Here is an 18,804-nt window from a genome sequence, read left to right on the forward strand (position 1 = left end):
CATACTGCTAAAGGCCGCGAATTCACAATATAGAGCTAGTTAGGGTAGCTCGAAAGTGAGAAAGCACGATTTCGACCTGCTTCCTTAAGGCCCGTTCACACTCTTGCGAACTCTTAAACCTGGGTTCCTTAAAACTTCTTAAACCAGAGAACACACTGGCGCCATCTATTGGGAAGCAGTGTAAACTCGGCGGTCCGGCATATTTTTTTTTTATTTCTCGCGCATTACCCTTTCTTTCTTTGCTCGAAACACTTTTGTCAATGTTATAAACGAGCCTTTCTATGGGTATTACGCACATTTGACCTCGGAAATCCCGCAAAAGCTTCGCTCTTGTGAAATGCAGTTCCAGAGTCACCGCATATAGATGGCGCCACAATACCAGTGTGTTCCCTCGTTCTAAAAACATTTAAGAAGTTTTAAGAGATCTCGTCTCTCTCAGTCGTACTCGGTCGCAAGAGTGTGAACGGGCCTTTACTATGAATACATAGATTAGTCTCTTTGTTATTTTATTTTTCGGAAAACTGGTGTCAGTGAATACGGCTGTAGACACTGGAAATCCTCCTCCTGCGTTAGTTCAGGGTTTTCGCCGCCGAACCTGACCGAAGAGCTAACATTTCGAGATGCATCATAACTTCATAAGGTTTTCGTTAACAAAAGAGTTGGCAATTTAGGCTCGAAACTGCTTAGTATTTCTGAATATGCTTCAGCACCACGATTATATTTGCTGTGTTTCACAAGAAACACACATCTATCCCAAAATTAAGGGAAAACGGAATAAACTTCCAACGCAGCCGCGAACACGCTGAACCCCAACCATTAAATAGAAATATTTGAGGGGAACTCCCCAACGAGGGGCAAGTGCGTTAGCGCCACCTATGTGCCAGTCAGGGAACCACGAAGAAAGCCTCCGCCGTCGCCGTGGTAACATGTGCGCCCTCTAGCAATGAAGAATGTAAGCAATTCTGGAATACTCGCGCAGTATACAACCGATTTTACCTCTCTTTCAGAGATGGCGCTGCTCACCTCCACGCGAAATTGTGTGTTCTGTAGTTTAGTGCTTCTCAATCTGTGGATCGCGGCTTCAAGGTCACGACGGATTCAGCGGGGAGTCGAAAAACATTCAGGAACTTTATATGTATGTATGTATGTGTATGTATGTATGTATGTATATATATATATATATATAATCCGACCTTCCTGACGAAGGCCAGGCCAGACTCCGGCCGAAACTTCGAAGAATAAATCGTCCGTTGTTGCTGTTTTCACCAAGGTTTTTTTTTTTCTTCCCAGTTATATATATATATATATATATATATAGTTGCTATGCTATGAGTTTATTGTATGTATTACGACAGTTTCGCCGAGAGGCTCGGCTTCGTCAGGAGATGGCATACATGTGTATGCCATCTCCCGACGAAGCCGAGCATTTCGGCGAAACTGTCGTAATACATACAATAAACTCTTAGCATAGCAACTCCGGAAGTACGCATCTCTGACAATTATTGCATTTTCCCGGTCCATTGTACTCGAACTACTCTGCCTCACCTATATATATATATATATATATCATTCAATTTAGCTCACCCATCGATAAAATTTACCCACTGCGTACCACAAAAGTACATAAACCTCCTGTATGTAACTGTGGAAATTACAAATACAAATTAAGTACGAAGGTTTACAGAAAACCCTACCGACAGACAACAATACCTCCATTTCAACAGCTGCCATCCTCGACATGTGACCGCTCATTCACACTGGAAGCGGATCCGCGTTCGCAAAGCGGTTGGGAACGCGGTTGTATAAAGATCCAGTACAATTGCACGCGCACTCGATGACATCAAGTGCGCGTGCAATTGTACTGGATCTTTATACCACCGCGTTCACCACCGCTATGCGACCGCTGGTTCGCGTCCAGTGTGAATGAGCGGTTAGACTAGTATGCCCTGCTCTCAGGCGCACAGATTTAAGCGCATATGCTCAGACAACAACGACTTTGAACAAAACGCTCAGGAACTGAAACGCGCACTAACCCAGCAGAAGTATCAACAAACGTAATCGATGACGCTATAAGCAAGGCAAGAAACCTTGACCGCTCAGACATCATTGGCAACCGAATAGAGCGTCCTCAAGAAAGCAGACAGTCTAACCTTATTTTAAAGTATATACGGGCAATCTTCCAAACATCAACAACATACTCAGCGAAAATTACAATCTTCTGTCACAGAGCGACCGCTTCAAAGAAACTTTCCCGCCGCTCCTCAGGTCGTCTATCGACGCAGCAGGAATGTCCGGGACGTCTTAGTAAAATCAAGAACTACCACTCCCACAAGCCTAGGTTGCCGGCCATGCCGAAAGCCCAGGTGTAAAGTATCCAAGCACATGTCCGAAACAAAGAACCCCACGAGCACAAATTCAGAGTTCACGTGGCACATAAGGGGCAGCTACGATTGCGGCACGTCAAACGTGATTTATCTCCTGCACTGCAATGTCTGTAGCAAACAGTACATCGGAACTACGCTTTAACAACCACAAATGTCACGCACAAACACTCCCCGACCTTCCGCTCTCAAAGCACCTGTCTCTTCCTAATCACTCAATCAAGCACATTTCTGTTGTAATTTTGGAATCAGGCTTTAGCGCAAAAAGAATTGTATTTTATTTATAAGTTTAATACCTTCAACCAGGGCATTAAGACGAGAAATGGAACTGCGGCACACTTATACTTAAATCGGATGATTGGTTCGAAAACCGCTTCCATATTTCTGTTTTGTGGTTTCTTTTTGTATACTTATAAAAACAAACTGAATACAATATTTAAGAGTGTTAGGTAAATCATGCTTGCGGTGTCTGCTTATTCATAAAATTTAATAATATAAGAAAGGTAAACACTTTGCAGCGGGCATGCAGTCTAAGGCTGCCGTGGCAGGACATTCAGGATTTTGCAGCTAGACTCTTTATGGATCTCTTACGTCTGTATATATAAATTCTACACTCATTCAGTGTCCCAGGGCGGGTATGTGCAATTGATGGAACAATAATATAATTACTTTTCAGCGTACATTATTAAGTAAAACAATATGCTACGGTTATTGTTGCGTCAATTGTGTTGCATTCACGGCAGCACAGACCCCATTGGGCATCTCTGCTGCCATCAACATTTCACAACATTCTGGCGCGTGTGTTCTGCAAAACAGCAATTTTCTTTACTATTTGTTACTCTTCTATTGGCATGACTATTGCGCATACTGATTCGGAACGTGACCGAGAACTGGAGGACATGTCGCAATGTATGCTGATTAAAATATGTTGAGGCGACTGTTGTAAAGATAGACTACCGAATGGTGCTGTTGCGGTGACTGCTGTGATAATATGGTGCCGAACGGTTGACTCACACTGTCTCGGCGACTTTTGTGGTGCCGAATGGTTGATTGACACCGTCGCGGCGGCTGTTGTGAGAATAGGTTGCCGAATGGCTTATTTATTGACACTGTTGAGGCAGCCATTTAGAGACAGAAACTCCAACACTGCCCTTACTCCGCCACAACATTGTTTCGCTCGTGCTAAAAAAAAAATTATAAGGACGTTGTGCTGTGTGATTGCGGACCAAAGTATTTCCAGTACATAACTTGATAGGTATCAGTGTCAGCTAGAACATAAACGCGAACACAAAGGATATAAAGGGACAAACACACCGCTGAATAACAACTAGGTTATGATTCCTCTTCTTGGTCTTGAACCCTAAGTACTTCCTGTTCCTCGTTTTTAACCCCAAGTACTTCGTCTTTAAAGAGCTTTCACACACACCACATTATAGCAAATAAGTTAAAAGTCAAAACATTCAGCACAGTTCACTTTTAACATATTTACAATAATGTGGTGTGTGTGAAAGCTCTTTAAAGACGAAGTACTTGGGGTTAAAGACGAGGAAGTGGAAGTACTTAGGGTTAAAGACGAAGAAGAGGAATCATAATCTAGTTGTTAGTCAGCAGTGTGTTTGTCCCTCTCTATCCTTTGTGTTCGTGTTTGTGTTCTAGCTGACACTTATGCCTAAGCTTAACTCCAGACTGTAACATAACTTAATAGCTAAAAAAAACAGTTGTGTCAATGTTTGCAGAGTAATTTATAACAATAGAGCAACACAACTTACGTGCCTAAACAGTGGCGTAACAACTTGTTTTTGAGTGGAGGAAGGGGGGGGGGGGGGCAAACCAGACCCCCCCCCCCCCCCCCCTCCCACCGGTCGCATATTTTTACTAGTGATGGGCAAAACTTCTGCCGAAACGAAAATTCGGCGCAACATTTACCGAACTTTTCTAACGATTCGGCAAGGATTCGGCAAAATGCACTGTTACCAGACTTAACATTGATATTTAGTTTTTTCTGACGAAAAAAGGGTAATGTTTTTTTTTCTTCTTAACTTTAATACAACATGTAGTGCCTATTGACACAGTTATGACTAAATAAGGTGACATTCTACAAGATGTCGCTTTTGTGTGTTTACTGGCAATTTTAGTGTTTGCTTGCAGAAAGGGGAGTGATAACGAGGTTGGGTAGTAGCCGGCACAGTCACGAATCACGCTACGAGAGTTTTGATTTTGAGGCTTCGTCAGCGCACGCCTGCAAGTTTGATTACATTGTTAAAATAAAGGCAATCCCTGCGTTTTTACTCTCTCTGGGAGTCACCGTTTCGTGCGCGAAAACGAATGCAACGGTTGCTAAGCCTTCACAAGAAGAGATAACAATATTGTAAATATGCATGTTTTTCGATTTGAGTCGCTTGACGTAAGCTTAGCATGAAAGTATGCGTTCCATATTCGCAACGTTACGTTTTTAATATTTAAATTCTAGTTTCTGGTGTTGGGAAACACGGGTGTTTAGGAAGTTGGGGAGAGTTAGGAATGGTCGGATGTGCAACGTGGAGCATGATAGTTCTGTGTTTAGTTTTATGCAGATACATGGAAATCGCGAAATAACATGAAATAAAAAGCAATATTATTCTGTTTTGGCACAAACTACTTGCAAGCTGAAAACAAGATTGTTGTTATAATAATAATAATAATAAAAATAATAATAATAATAATAATAATTTTTTTATTGGAACACGCATTTAACAAGGCAGATACACGGGCCTGTCAAAGCCAGAAGCGGCTTGTGGGACAGCACCCTACAATTCATGCTTGAAAGAGTCCCCACAAACAAGAAGTTCACAGCTCAAATTCAACTACAGATGCAGAACAATGTAGGTGATGATGGTCATTCCAACATATGCAAACAGAAACATGCAGTCACAACTTCTCCCTAATACTTTGAAGTGATTCTTTCAATTTTTTTAAAGAGTCCACAGCATAGATATCATCTGGTAAATTGTTGAAAATAAATGGAACGTAAAAATTTCGCACTCTTTTTCCGTACTTTGTTTCTACGAAAGGCACTTCAAACCGCTCAACACGCTGAAGAGGTCTACATAAGACACGAGGTACCTTAAAAGTATCGCTCCAGAAGTATTTTAGAACAACCGTGTGTACAAGTAAAGGATAAAAAAAAGGCAAACCCAAGCATGTTAGCATTTCTTCTTCAGTTTGTGACGTCGCACCGTACATTATGCTTTTAAATATTCCTTTTAAAACTGAGTCAATTTTTTTGCCCCATAGTCCTGGGCTGTGACCAAAAATAGTTATTCCGTAGCGTAATACACTGTATGCTAGAGCGTGAGTTATTGTCTTTTTGGTTGAAATGGGTATTAGAGATTTGGCATTATACAGAAAACAGGATACTTTTCGCAGTTCTCTACAAAGTTGTGATAAATGGGCTTTCCACGACAAGTCACTCTCAAATTGTATTCCTAGATAGTTAACTTGATCAACATAAGACACAGGACGACAGTCGCAAGGTGTACACCGAGATGTATGCATATAAAGTGGATAATCGGTAGTTATAAGTTTAAGTGGGTTATGAAAGCAAACAAGCTTAGTTTTATGTATATTGATCGTGAGACAATTAGCTCTAAACCAGTCATGTAGGTGACAAGTGTCGTCTTGGAGTAAAGTGATTCCTGCAACATAATCAAGGTGTTGCGATAGCAATACCGTGTCATCAGCGTATTGAAATAATTTACATGAGGAAACTGCCCTGGACATATCGTTTACAAAGATGTTAAAAAGGAGAGGTGACAAAACGGATCCCTGAGGAACCCCAGCTTTTAAGCTAACTTTGGAGCCTCGGATATTCGCTATGGAAACTAGTTGTGTCCTTCCCGACAAAAAGTTCTGAAGTAGTGAAAGGAATGGGCCGCGGAATCCAATGTTTTGCAATTTAGTTAGTAAAATATTATGACTCACGGTATCGAATGCCTTTGCCACATCAATAAAAAGTGCACAAGCAACCTGATGCTTCTCAAAGGTATGATTCAATTCATCAGCAAAATCTTCGAGAAGTGGCTGGGTCCCACGTCCACTGACAAACCCATATTGAGTTGGCGATAGAATGTTAAAGCGATCAAGAAACCCCGTCATAGAATGAAGGATATGTTTTTCTAAGATCTGGACTATACACCAACTCATGTTTACAAACAAACCGGAGCGCCCGGAGCGCCCCTAGAGGACGCCACCGGCGCCGCGCATGCGCGATGGGGGTGTGGGCAAAAAGCTCGCCGTCGCCCATAAACAAACCATTGAAATGCGATGTTGTCGGCGCCGGTGTGAGTCCCCGCGCTCGTTTTCGCGTTGGAACTGTTGATTCTACGTCCTCCTAACGATGTCTGACTACTTGAGCAGCGTCAGCGAAATTAACGAGGCTCGTTACACCGCAAAAGTTCGCGTGAATAATCTGGCATGCGGCGATTCATTCCGCGTGTACGCCGCAGAACGTACGCTAAAGCCTCATTCACATGATGAGATTTCGCTCGCACTTTTCAGTAGCGACGTCGCTCGGACTGCAAAAGCGTGAACCGTAGCTGAGATGGTCGACGTCGATACTGAAAATCGCAAGCAGAATCTAACCAAGTGAATCAGGCATATTGAGTCGGTGATGGCCACTGGTAACAATGATCAACATCTCCTTGTATCGACTGTTTACGTCGAGCCTGCTTACCAACCTTCAAACTTAAGTCTTTTAAGGCCTGCACTTAATTCTTATCGCAAGTACCGGGCCCACGTTTGGTCTACGGGCCGGTGCACGTGTCCTCCAAAAGAGCAGACGACAAGCAGAAACATTTGAAAGAGCAGACGACAGTTCGAACGATCAGGCGGCCGTTTGAACTTGAAGACGCACTGAACGTAGTCCGCAGGTGGTCCGTACAACTTGACGATTTTCCGGCGCTCATTTTGGAACAAAACAAAGAAATTTGATGACCAGAAGTATTCGTGAATTCAACCCAAAATGCTTCCCGCCCAAGCAATCATGGTCCGACGGCGTCTGATTTTGCCTTTTCACGGCACATATCCATATTCTCGGACGAACCGAGCACGTGAAAAATGACCTTCAAACCCTTCTCGACACTTTTGGTATGGCCCCAGTCGCAGCATTTTGACGACAAGGCAGGTTTTTGTCTGGTTCCTTTCAAAACAACGCATGGGCACTTCCGCCCACAGCCCCAGACCGGAAGTGCGTCCGACGCGCCACCACCGCGACGTGACGTAACAGAGATGAGTTGGTGTATACAGGGTAAAATAGAAATTGGGCGGTAATTGTCAAGCTTCTTGCGCTCTCCTCCTTTAAATAAAGGCTTTACAAGTGCAGTTTTTAAATCATCTGGGATAATCCCGGAAGAAATAAAACCATTTAACATATAAAGAAGCACGTGTTTTATAGAATTATAATTGCGTTGCAGGTCTTCTGCACTGATGCCATCTATGCCAGGCGCTTTGTTTGTTTTAAAACTGAAAAGCCAAGTTCGTAGATCAAGCTCGGTCATTTGAGGAAGGAAAGCCGTGGAAACATTAGACTCTAGATATTCTGTGGAGAACGTAGCATCGTTAGGCGCTACTCCAGAAAATTTAGCAAAAAACTTGTTGAAATCCTCAGCCACTGTCGTATTAAGATCAAATACTTTCTCAAGTGAATCATCAATGGATCTCCTAACACCAGAGCCACGCAACTGATTTAGTAAACGCCAAGTTCCACGAATATTTGACCTTACCTTAAAAAATCTCTCTCGGAAGTATTTTCTTTTAGCGCACCGGATAAGCGCATTTACACGATTTCGCGTAGCGCGGAATTCTATTTTTAACTGAACATTTTTAGGAGAACGTCGGCATTTAGCCCATAAAGCATCTTTATACTTAATGCATGACAAGATATCCCCTGTTAACCACACCTGTGCATTTTGACGCCGCCTGACAGTAATAATCTTTTTGGATTGCTCCCTGAAAGAGCCGAATTGATTTCTAAACGTACTGTAAATTTCAACGAAGTCTTGAATGGACAACAAACTATCCCAATTATAGGCCTTAACTAACTTATCAAACCTTACTTTATCAATTATTTCAACTCTTTTTGTTGTTTCTGTTTTTGTTTTAACGCTAAGTTTTGATGTAAGTTGACACGCAACAAAGTAATGGTCCGCTAGTTTTTGTTCTATTACAGCTGACTGCGCAACGACATTTGCGGCGCGTACGCTAATATGGTCAAGACATGAAGCAACGAGATGATCACCCAGAAGTTCCTCTCGAGTCGGAGCTAGAATCAGTTCCTCTAGACCAAACTCCGCTAATAAGTTCAGATAGTCACAAACAAGGAAGTTAATGGGTTGAAGGGTGTCAATATTAAAATCACCTATCATACAGATGTCGACGGACTGAAATTTACCAAGTGTATCTCTGAGTTCTTCCAAAAAGTTTAAAGCATTAGATGACGGAGGTCTGTACAGTGCCAATAACAACAACGACCACTCAGAATTCCATAACCTTAAGGACAAAGACTCGCAATGAAAAAAAATCTACATCAAAGTTTTCAGTACACCATGAATCTTTAACGAATATCGCGATTCCTCCTCCTCGACCAATTGGTCGTGTAAGAAAAAATGATTTATATCCCGGTATCTGAAAGGCATTACAAAAGTCTTCTTTAACATTGATCTCTGTTAGCACAAAAACATCAATTATTGACATCACACTGTTGATAGTTATTACAAACTGGTCCCAATATTTACGAATACTCCTAATATTCACATGTAATAAGCCAAGAGCAGTATCGTTGACTGGGCTCAAGAGACGTTGAAAAGAAGAAAAATCTGAACATCGATGAAACTGTACTTCCATTTTTCGAAGTGGTAGTTATCTCGCCTTATTTTCAAGCCATTAAGAAACGAAAAAAATTAGACAATCTTTTCCAAGTCGACCATCCGATAGATGCGCACTACAGGCGAGCTTTCTGACTTCTTCGCAAATAGCTTCCCAGTTTTCACCCAAGTGAACTTATATTGCTTGACCCTTGCCCTCTCACGCACCATCCAAACGAGTTTCCTGTTCCTTCGCGTTAGATTCTCGTTCAGGTAGAGTTTTGGCAACGAACTGTCTGCCGCCAAGGTACGCAGCTTACCTCGTGTGGCAAGCCACTGCTCTCTTAGTGACACGGATGCCAATCTAACCAGGACAACTGGAGGGCCATCGCGTCGAGAAGGCAGACGATGCACTGCCACTATGTCATTTGGCCGAAAGTCACTAAGGCCTAGCTTACACGCCAACTCACGGACAACGGAGACTAAATTTTCAGTTGGGGATTGAGGAAGTCCATGTATCTCGATGTTTGAGAGACGACTGTACTGTTCACTGTCATTGAGCTCTTCTTGCAGGTGCTCGATTATCAGATTGCTCCGTTACCACTGTTTTCAGTGATGTGGTTTCGCTGCGCAGTTCGTTTATAGCTGCTGCGTTGTTCGTGGCTGTCGACAGCACAGAGTCGTACTTAGCCGAGAGAAAGGCGATGGACTCCTGAACCTCCGTTACTGCAGATTTCAGGCTCTCGACTACCGGCTTCAGCGTTAGCAGTTGGTTCATTTGGGTTGGCAACTCGAGGAGGGTGTCAACGTTGGCCTTCAGTAAAGCAATGCACTCCAGCCTAGCTTCAAGAGATTGAAAATGTTCCGTAGTGGCAGGAGATGCGCATTGCGACAAATCTGCCTCACTACGAGACCCATCTCCGCTTTGCTGTTGTCTGCATACGCGGCAACGCCAGGCCTTTCGTTTTCCAGCGCCCATGGTCTTGAATGTACTGTCTGCAATACCGGAGCAAAGCTTCCCCAGATGGTATAATGCTCCACAGTCGGCGCAGGACATGTGCCGACCGTCGTTCATAATCTTCTCCTTGCATTGCGCGCACTGGAGTGAAGGGGACATTGTAGAAGCGTAGGAGTCGGTATGCAGTACAGCGCGTCCGTGTCACTTGAGTTGGACTGAGGCGTTGAGCAGGGCGGCGCGAGCTGTTCGCTCACCGTGCAGATCGTCGTTCCAGGCGAGCTCGCGCAGGACGAGCGTTCCAGAAGGGACGTCTGGTGAAGCCGTGAAGCCGCTTAGGCCTACTTAGTGCGAGCTGGCCAGTGAAGAGTTAGGTCACCTGATTCTGACGAAGGCTTGTGCTTGCGGTGATGCCGGGGACTTCCTGAGTCACAGAGAGCTTGCTGGCGCCTTATGTTTCAAAAGGAAGCGAGTACAGGTTCAAATCAGCAGAGCTGTCGAAAAGGGACAACCGCTTTCGGGGACGATGATGATGATAATTCATCATCATCGGGACGATGATGATGATGATGTTTTGGCACAAACTACTTGCAAGCTGAAAACAAGATTGTTGTTATAATAATAATAATAATAATAATCAATCAATCAATCTTTATTATACAGTGCCCAGGAACAACCCTGAGGTCTTGGTGCTGGTACACTGGATAAAAAAAAACACTATACACATCTCCGCAGAAAATAAGATGCATTTTTAAGCATAATACTAGGCAGTGCACGAGTAATTAGTACATTGAAATAAAAACGAGTCAGTAACAGTAGACACGGAACACAAGACCGAAGGACAACAAGTGCGCCACCAGAAAACACGACATGGAGATGACGAAATTCAGACATAACAGAGCAATTCAGCAATGCTCATCCCCCCACTCTGAGAACTGGGGGGGGGGGGGGGGGGGGGGGGGCAAGCGCCCCCCTTGCCCTCCCGGTTGGTACGCCCATGTACCTAAATGCTACACTGGGGAAACCGCCAAGCGGGTCTGTCGCAGAACGCTTGAACAACATCGTTGCGGAGCACCTTAAAGGGGTATAGTGAAACGAAATTTTAGCGCCGATCTTGTTGCATAAATATGGGCTAGGGACAGGCACCACCTCGGAAATATAAATATTGCGCTGTAAAACACAGGAGAACTAATTTTAAACATAATTAAACGATTTCAAATTCTCATCTGGTGGATGGGGGGAAGTTCTCGTGACATCACTTGTGCCAAAATAGCAGCGCCGTTCTGCGGCAATACGGCGTGCCGGCAGAATTCGCCTAGGCCTGAACGCGTTTGCAAAGCCTTGGCGGAGAAAGCCAAAGCGTAGTTGCCACAGTGAGCTCGTTCTCGTTGCGGCTCTTTGCACGACACGACCCGAGCATGCTTCTGGCACGGCCAGTATTAGTTGCTGCGAGTCGCGAGCTGCAAGCCGACGTTAAAAAGGATATGCTTGAACTACGAGGGTGTCAGCAAGAGCCACGCAAATGCCAAATACCTGTTCACACTCGGACCGGACACGCGCGTTTGATCGAAGTGCTGGATTCGCTCTGTTAGACCGCGTTTCGGTAAGCGCTTCTGGACCGATCTTTTACGATTGCAACTCGATACTGACATGACACTCGGCAAAGAAAGGTTAGACCGACATCGCGTAGCTCCCACGAACTGCTATAGCTCGACACTGACGTAGCGTCAAGTCAGAATAAAAACGGCATACTAATAACAGAGTGTACATACCGAGTTGCCAAGGTAATCCGTATGGCGTTTATTTGAGCTCTATATCACACAAAACAAGGAGATAGAATCAATGAGAGTCCCTTTTCGACGACAGCGTTCGTCACCGCTGTCTCGGAAAACAAGGAGATCGAGATGACAAGGGGAAAATATTGACCTCTGAAATTTAGTTCAGGGATCAAACTACTCATCCGGTAAGGGTCCACAAGGGTCGCGCGGGCATATTCCATTCAGCAGGCCAGCCGGTCATGGACAGACGGTCTTGGCCAAGGACCGCCGGAGCAACGGTGCGCCGAGTCGATGTTGCTGCTAGGCCTACTATATTCTGCCGAGCTCGCTCGGTCGGCAGAATCGTGGCTGTTGTAGCTCTTCTCGTGTGTTTGTGGATCCTGCGTTCTTGATCGTCGTGGTCTGTTTTAAGTACTCCTTCCTTTTTTCTTGCTGGTTGAAGTCGGGACGCACGAGAAGAGCACGAAGAAAAATAAATGTCCGTTGGTGGCCGATACCAAGTAACTGAGCGACGCTGTCGGCCTTGTTGATTTGATCGTAAAAAGTGCGTAAGACAGCTTCGGAGCTGTCGTAGGATTCTGTCGTAACCTGCTCAAAGGTTACGAAAATTTCGTTTCGAGAGCACGGGTTTTCTCTCAAATTTGTCGTACGCACTTTTTTCGTCGTGAATTCGCTTTGAGAATCCGGCCTCAGAGCTGGTTTTGTCAGTGCTGCCGTGGTTGCCGACTTGCCGTGGTCCCGTGGTGCAGCGTGCGTGCAGCCCTTGCACATCTCAAACGGCCACGTTGTCACAGGTCGTAAATCGTCGACGCGCCACCAAGTGGCAACGCTCGTAACCACAACATTCACGCCGTAGCCTTTCCCGACCGGCACAAGTGACGTCACGAATGCGCCCAATATCCCAAGACGCATAGCGCTCTCCGATGGCCGATTTTTGAGCGCGCGCCCAATCGGGCCCATCAGGGTGAAAAATATAGCCATCCGTTCAAAATACAAACGCGCGATTATGATTTATGAATATCATTGATCATATTGAACCTATTTCTGACCATAATAGGTGTATTTCAAGTTTCGCTTCAGTATCCCTTTAAGGGGGATGAATGTCGAATACGAGGTCAACAAAACAATTATGCCGCATAAAAATTTTGCTGCGGCGACAGATGTCAAAATCTGTCACTGCATGGCTGCATGACACTGCTGCAGCAGAGCTTTATATGAACGGACATTCAAACAGTTGTATCCGCGCTGCTTCAACACTGTTGCGCGTTTGTAAGAAAGGTGTTTCCGTGTAGCGCGACTATGTTGCCCTAACTTTTTGTGCATTATAATTTGTTACCTGGGGTCTGAGTGAGATAAAATGAGCCTACATATACCTCGTTCAAAACTGGCGCAAAGACACACAGTGAACGTGCATGGTTCCACCTTCGTTGGTATACTTCATTTTTATAGGAAGATGTCCCAGAAGAAATTATTTTTTTACACCGGAGCAAAATCGTTTGGGGCATAACACGACTTGTTTTTATGAAGAAAATTCGAGTTCTGGTATTTATGCTGTAAATAAAATGTGCACTAATTACTGCCCGTAGGAATTGAAAAGTAACGGGAAGTAATTTTATTACTTCTGAAAGTAATTCTAATACAATGTCATTTACTTTTAGTCTAGTAATTTGTAAAGTAAATTAATTACATTTTCGCAGTCTGAAGGAAAGTAACTAGTAATGTAATTTAATTACTTTTTAATTATACCACCTCTACAATAATATAAAATAACAAATTTCCATCGATTTTTACGAGGATCAACGGAAGGAGTCTTTAGGCCTTCCAGGTTACGCATATGTATCCCATCACCGATAAAATTCGCCACCCACAAAACGTGTTACCGATGGTATGCCGCACAAAATGAAAGCTTTGTTTTTGCTGTGACGGGTAACGTGCTAATAAGAAACCACATTTACGCTTGAATCATCAGGTGCACTTTTCTGCCGCATACTATGAGTAACGGTGAACACTGCCGTTTTGCGACCAACAAAGGACTTGACTGCGCTCGTGACCCCCAGTATTTGCCTCTCTGAGGCTTGGAGGAGAGGTGTCGAAGGCGAACCTTCACCGTGTTTATCTTTAGAAGTAACTGGTTCTGACAGACGATTAGTGTCTACCCATACATGGCTTGCACGCATGACGTCACTGCACCATACTGAAGGACAGTGATATATGGGATTGTTTTCGCTGAGGAGATTGAGTTTGGTAATGCTAAAAGAATGCCGCAAAAGTACAGGATCAGCAGCAAAGCCACCACAATAGCAGCCTATGTGACGTCAATGCAAGCCATGTATAGCATGTACCGTACGTGACTTGCGTCAACGAAATCCATCTACAGACCTAAGTAGACGTCGGCTTATTGAAATTTTGTTTTCTTTCGTTTTATATCTCGATTTAGGTAACATCTCTCAAACTTCCGCATATAATCACCATCGCTAGCGTCACATTTAGACGGAGTTCAGACTTTTTTCGATGTGTAGATTAGTTAGGGGTTATAGAAGGAAACGCTTCATTTTTTCCTGTCGGACGCTGTAGTTTCGTCCAATTTGTTTAAATAAATTTAATTAAAAAATAAACAAACGAACAAAACATCAAACAAAAGAAAAAAAACAATTACATTTAGTTTCAGTTACGGGGACGTCGTCTATATCTCAATTCGACACAAATCATGCATCATGCGCCATGTTCACAACTGGGTGCTTTCGGGGTTTAGAGCACAGATCACCTCCGGCTCCGAATGGTTAATACTACGCTTCGCGTGGCAAGAAATATCTAGTCTACACAAAGCCCGTGAAACATATACAAAACGTCTAAGAATGTAAACAATAAACTTACACCCAACAGAAATATTTTGTACTTACAGATAGACATCGCTGTGATATTTTGTACTTACATAAAACCATCGCTGTGTCTCCTTTATGCAGATTCATAATTCCATGGCCCTAAACAAAATTATGTGTGAAACATGATTTTATTTTTTTTTTCCCAGAAAGGGGCGCAAATATCTGCTTGTGCGCGGCTCCTTTTCCTTTTTCATGGGGGGGGTGAGGAGATGGAGTCCAAATAAAATGTTATACAAACAAAAACAAAACAAGAAGGTACAATGAAACGTAATGCAAGGGCTGGCTTGCGAGCAAAATAAATACTTCGGAAAGCAACAACAAAGATAAAGCATGTCCTTTATGCAGCACGTGGCATCGGTGTTGTGCCAAACACTCAACAAAAGTATTTAAGATAAGATACTGAATAACCATATGAAGATGTATATCAAGTAGTATTCAAGTTACTTTCCGCACGAACTATCTTGAGTAGAGTACAAATTCTGTAATTGAATTACATTCGAAGTTACTTGGCAAGGTTTAAAGAATTTGTAAGAACAAAAAGCCGGAAAAAGGGCGCTCTATTTGTGGTCAGTTCTCTGAAAATAACATTCTACTGGGATCGTTATGTCTTTGAAGAAGCGTTTTAGCTGCTGCAATTGAAGTTTACTCTGATATAATTCAGGAGATGCAACGTAATACGTGCCGAAATGGTTTAGGCACAAACGGGACTAATGTCCCGCATACATGGCACCTGTCGTGCTTTAGTTTGGCGGCCGGCTTGGCTCATGGCGGATTCCCCAATAAGTTCGTAATATGCACAATAAGAGGCAAAACGCAGGCGAGCTGGTGAACAATCATAATTAAGGAATAAAAGCTTGAGACAAGAAAACGAAAGGGACATACACGGCACCGTCTGAGGCGGTGGTGTGTATAGGTCCCTCTTTGTTTCCTTGTCTTAATGTTTTATTTCTTAATCGTAACATGCCCCGCCACGATAACGGGGGACTTGCAAAACAATGGCATAGAAAAGTCACCCTACATACTGGATAAAGTGGCGAGTAGAGTTGGGAGAAATAAGCCGTATATAATTTCGTAGTCATTCGATTAATAAAGACAGCAAATAAAGAAATTGTTATTTGTAGAGGCAATGATGAAAGTCCGATACCGAAAATAAATACTGTATGAACATGTAAATATCAGCAGAATGATAATAAATGACGCGACGTACGTCAAGAGACAATCAAAAGATAACAAAGACCTTAATATATACCCGTCGTGTTCAGAAATAGGCTGAACATGACCCACAATATCCCTAAATGACAATCGCACGTTTGTATTTTGAGCCTGATGGCTGTATTTTTCGTTATAAACGGCCCAAAAAAACAAGCGCTCGGAGAGCGGCCAGCGGAGAGCACGTCGTATCCGGCGCAATCGTGACGTAGCCTGTTTCGGGATAAGCGAAGCTGCAACGAGGCTGACGTCGTCACAATGCCCTAGCCGTTCCAGCCATCGAAGTGATCGAGGAACGCCAAAGATCGGGCCACCGCAACTAACCGTAAAGGCGCGTTCACACTCTTGCAACCGAGTACGACCGAGAAAGACTTCTTGGGACCGGATGCGCTGAGCGGAGCTGGTCCTAAGAGATCGCAAGAGGCTTAAAAACCGGTTTGGTCTCTCTCGGTCGTACTCGGTTGCAAGAGTGTGAACGGACCTTTAAGCTCCTTTTGTGTGAATTGTGTAAATTTTGAGTGACGGTTTAATCTTTTATCATCTTGAAGAGGGAGAATACCGACGACCGGGACACACAAAAGAGAGTCCCGTTGAGTGGGGACCCTCCCCTCTTCTCTTCAGCTGGCCGTAGAGCTGTCGGGATGACGTCAGGTTCGAAGCATGTATAGTTCTAGGCGAGACAGTTACCCTCACTACCTGTCAAGGTTCCTAGACGGGCATTACAAACGAGGCTTTAACGACATCCACAAGGTACTCTTTGCTAATCGTTTAATTCGTTTTAACATTTTTCTCGTGCCTTTTGTAACGAGATATTGGTGTGTCCGATGTGTTACTGCTCCTTTGAACACGTATAGACCAAAAAATAAGCGCCGAAATTTCGTTGTAGTACCCCTTTAAATGATACCTGCCAAAGTGTAGGTACTTTGAAAAGTCCACGCACCGAAAAGTGCGTACACCGAAATATCCGTGCACCGAAATGTCCGTGCACCAAAACGTCCTACACCGTAAAGTCTTACACCGAAATGTCTTAGACCGCAGCAGCCACTGTCACTGATTAAAGATCAAGAGCGACTACTTTGTCCCCCCAGTCAAAAGCGAGGAGCGACTGTACCTTTAGGCCGTCACGAAAAAAGAAATAACATAAAATAGGAAAGTCAAGAGGAAAACACAGGAGAGTGTCCACAAAACCGCTTATAAACCCCCTTCCTCTTCCCCGCTTGTTCAAACCATTCTCGACGCATTGAGGTCCATAGGGAGAAGATTCCAGAATCGCGCTCCCAATTTTGTACATCGGTGGCCACAGGTGGTGCATTTTTTCTATAAAGTTCGCAAAGAGCGAGCTTACCCGAGGAAAACGTAAAAAAAGAAAAAGGCTTAACTCCTATGGAAACGCAGCGAAGCCACCGATCTTCAAACCGTAGGGTGCCGTATGGTTTGAATTTAATTTATCCGATTTAAAGAGCCTGGCCGCTCTTTGAATCACCCAGTAGGTCACTGCAGCTCATAAAGCCAACAGGATTCACCCAGTAGGTCACTGCAGCTCATAAAGCCAACAGGATCTGGCTTTGGCGGAGCGAGTGCCTGTGCTCGCATCAAAACTTGTTCGCGCATCTTCATACACCCTGAACTGGCGATTTCCGAAAATGGTTCATTGTGATCGTACCGAGTGTTGGCGCCACAACACTCCGCTGACGGAACAACTCTAGCTCCAGACAAAAGGTAGGGTCTGAGTGTCAAATCCGGATGACGTCACCAGCACTTTGCTAGCTTCAAGCGTGACGTGCCATTTAAAAGCAGCGTAAAAAATGAAAAGTGGACAAGAGGGCAACTAGAGGCGGCAGTGCTTGGGACTATTTACTTTATTGGGTCTTTTGTTGGCATTTGGAGACTGCGTTTGCTAGTGCCTTGTTTCCTGTTCTGCGTTCGGCCGCTTGACTTCAAGTTTGCAATCGGTTCAGCTTATGGCGCACCGTGCATTCACGAGGGCGCCCATCAACCCACTCTGGCATCGTTGCCGCGAGGCGACTATGCAGTTGCCTCGACTCAGACACAGTCACATGGTCGTGCCGCCGCGGGGTCGATTGGGATCTCGAATTCGGCTCCCGACGTGCCGCTTTCTCTCCTAGCCACTGGATGGCGCTGCAGGCTCCCCAGGGTTAGAGTTCCTGTATAGGCTCCCTACGGGAGCCAGAGTTGCGCATTTGTTTTCCCCCGCGCCGCCACGCCGCTATTCGCCGAGATCCATCACGTGAGGAGCAAAGCATCCGGTGGCGTGCAAGAAAGCCACCTTTACGGTCGCTCCGCCGACGTTTCTCTTGCCCCGGCGTATGTTTCCCTGCTTTCCGCCTCCTTTTCCTCCTCTCCTGTTTTCCATGCGCGGCGGCGCGCGCGGCGCCGCTATTCGCCAAATTTAGTCACGTGTGGAGCAAAGCATCCATCTCGTGCGGGAAAGCCGGCTTTACGGCCACGCGCCGAGGCTGAATGCGCAACTCTGCTACCGTAGGTAGCATATACAGGAACTCTACCCAGGGTCAGAAACGGCTCTGCCCAGGGTGGACGAGGAGAAACCTCCTCGTCCATCTATCGAGATATAGTCGGGGGGACCGGGGGGCAAAAGTCTCTTAGGACTCCGGGTGGGCTCGAGACAGGCAAGTGCGAGCAACTGCTCTCGGGCAATTGCGGGGACACGAGGCCTGGGGCTCTCTTTGTGCCTTTGTGTTAATCTTTGTGTGCTGTTCATTGTTAGTCTATGTGTTAAGC

At 44.6% G+C, this 18,804-nt stretch overlaps 1 protein-coding gene across 3 annotated transcripts in view; it reads right to left on the bottom strand.

Moving 5' to 3' along the window:
- LOC8050995 overlaps window positions 1-14,930 on the bottom strand; it is a 92,168-nt gene extending 77,238 nt beyond the window's left edge. For all 3 annotated transcript variants that reach the window (XM_042292071.1, XM_042292070.1, XM_042292069.1), the window contains exon 1: window positions 14,886-14,930. In XM_042292071.1, coding sequence (XP_042148005.1) covers window positions 14,886-14,922 — 37 coding nt within the window. In that variant the 5' untranslated portion in view covers window positions 14,923-14,930. The remainder of the gene's footprint in view (window positions 1-14,885) is intronic.
- Between the last annotated feature and the right edge of the window lie 3,874 nt (window positions 14,931-18,804).

Source organism: Ixodes scapularis, unplaced genomic scaffold (assembly GCF_016920785.2).
Source record: "Ixodes scapularis isolate PalLabHiFi unplaced genomic scaffold, ASM1692078v2 PGA_scaffold2__306_contigs__length_199485367, whole genome shotgun sequence".
NCBI lineage: Eukaryota > Metazoa > Arthropoda > Arachnida > Ixodida > Ixodidae > Ixodes > Ixodes scapularis.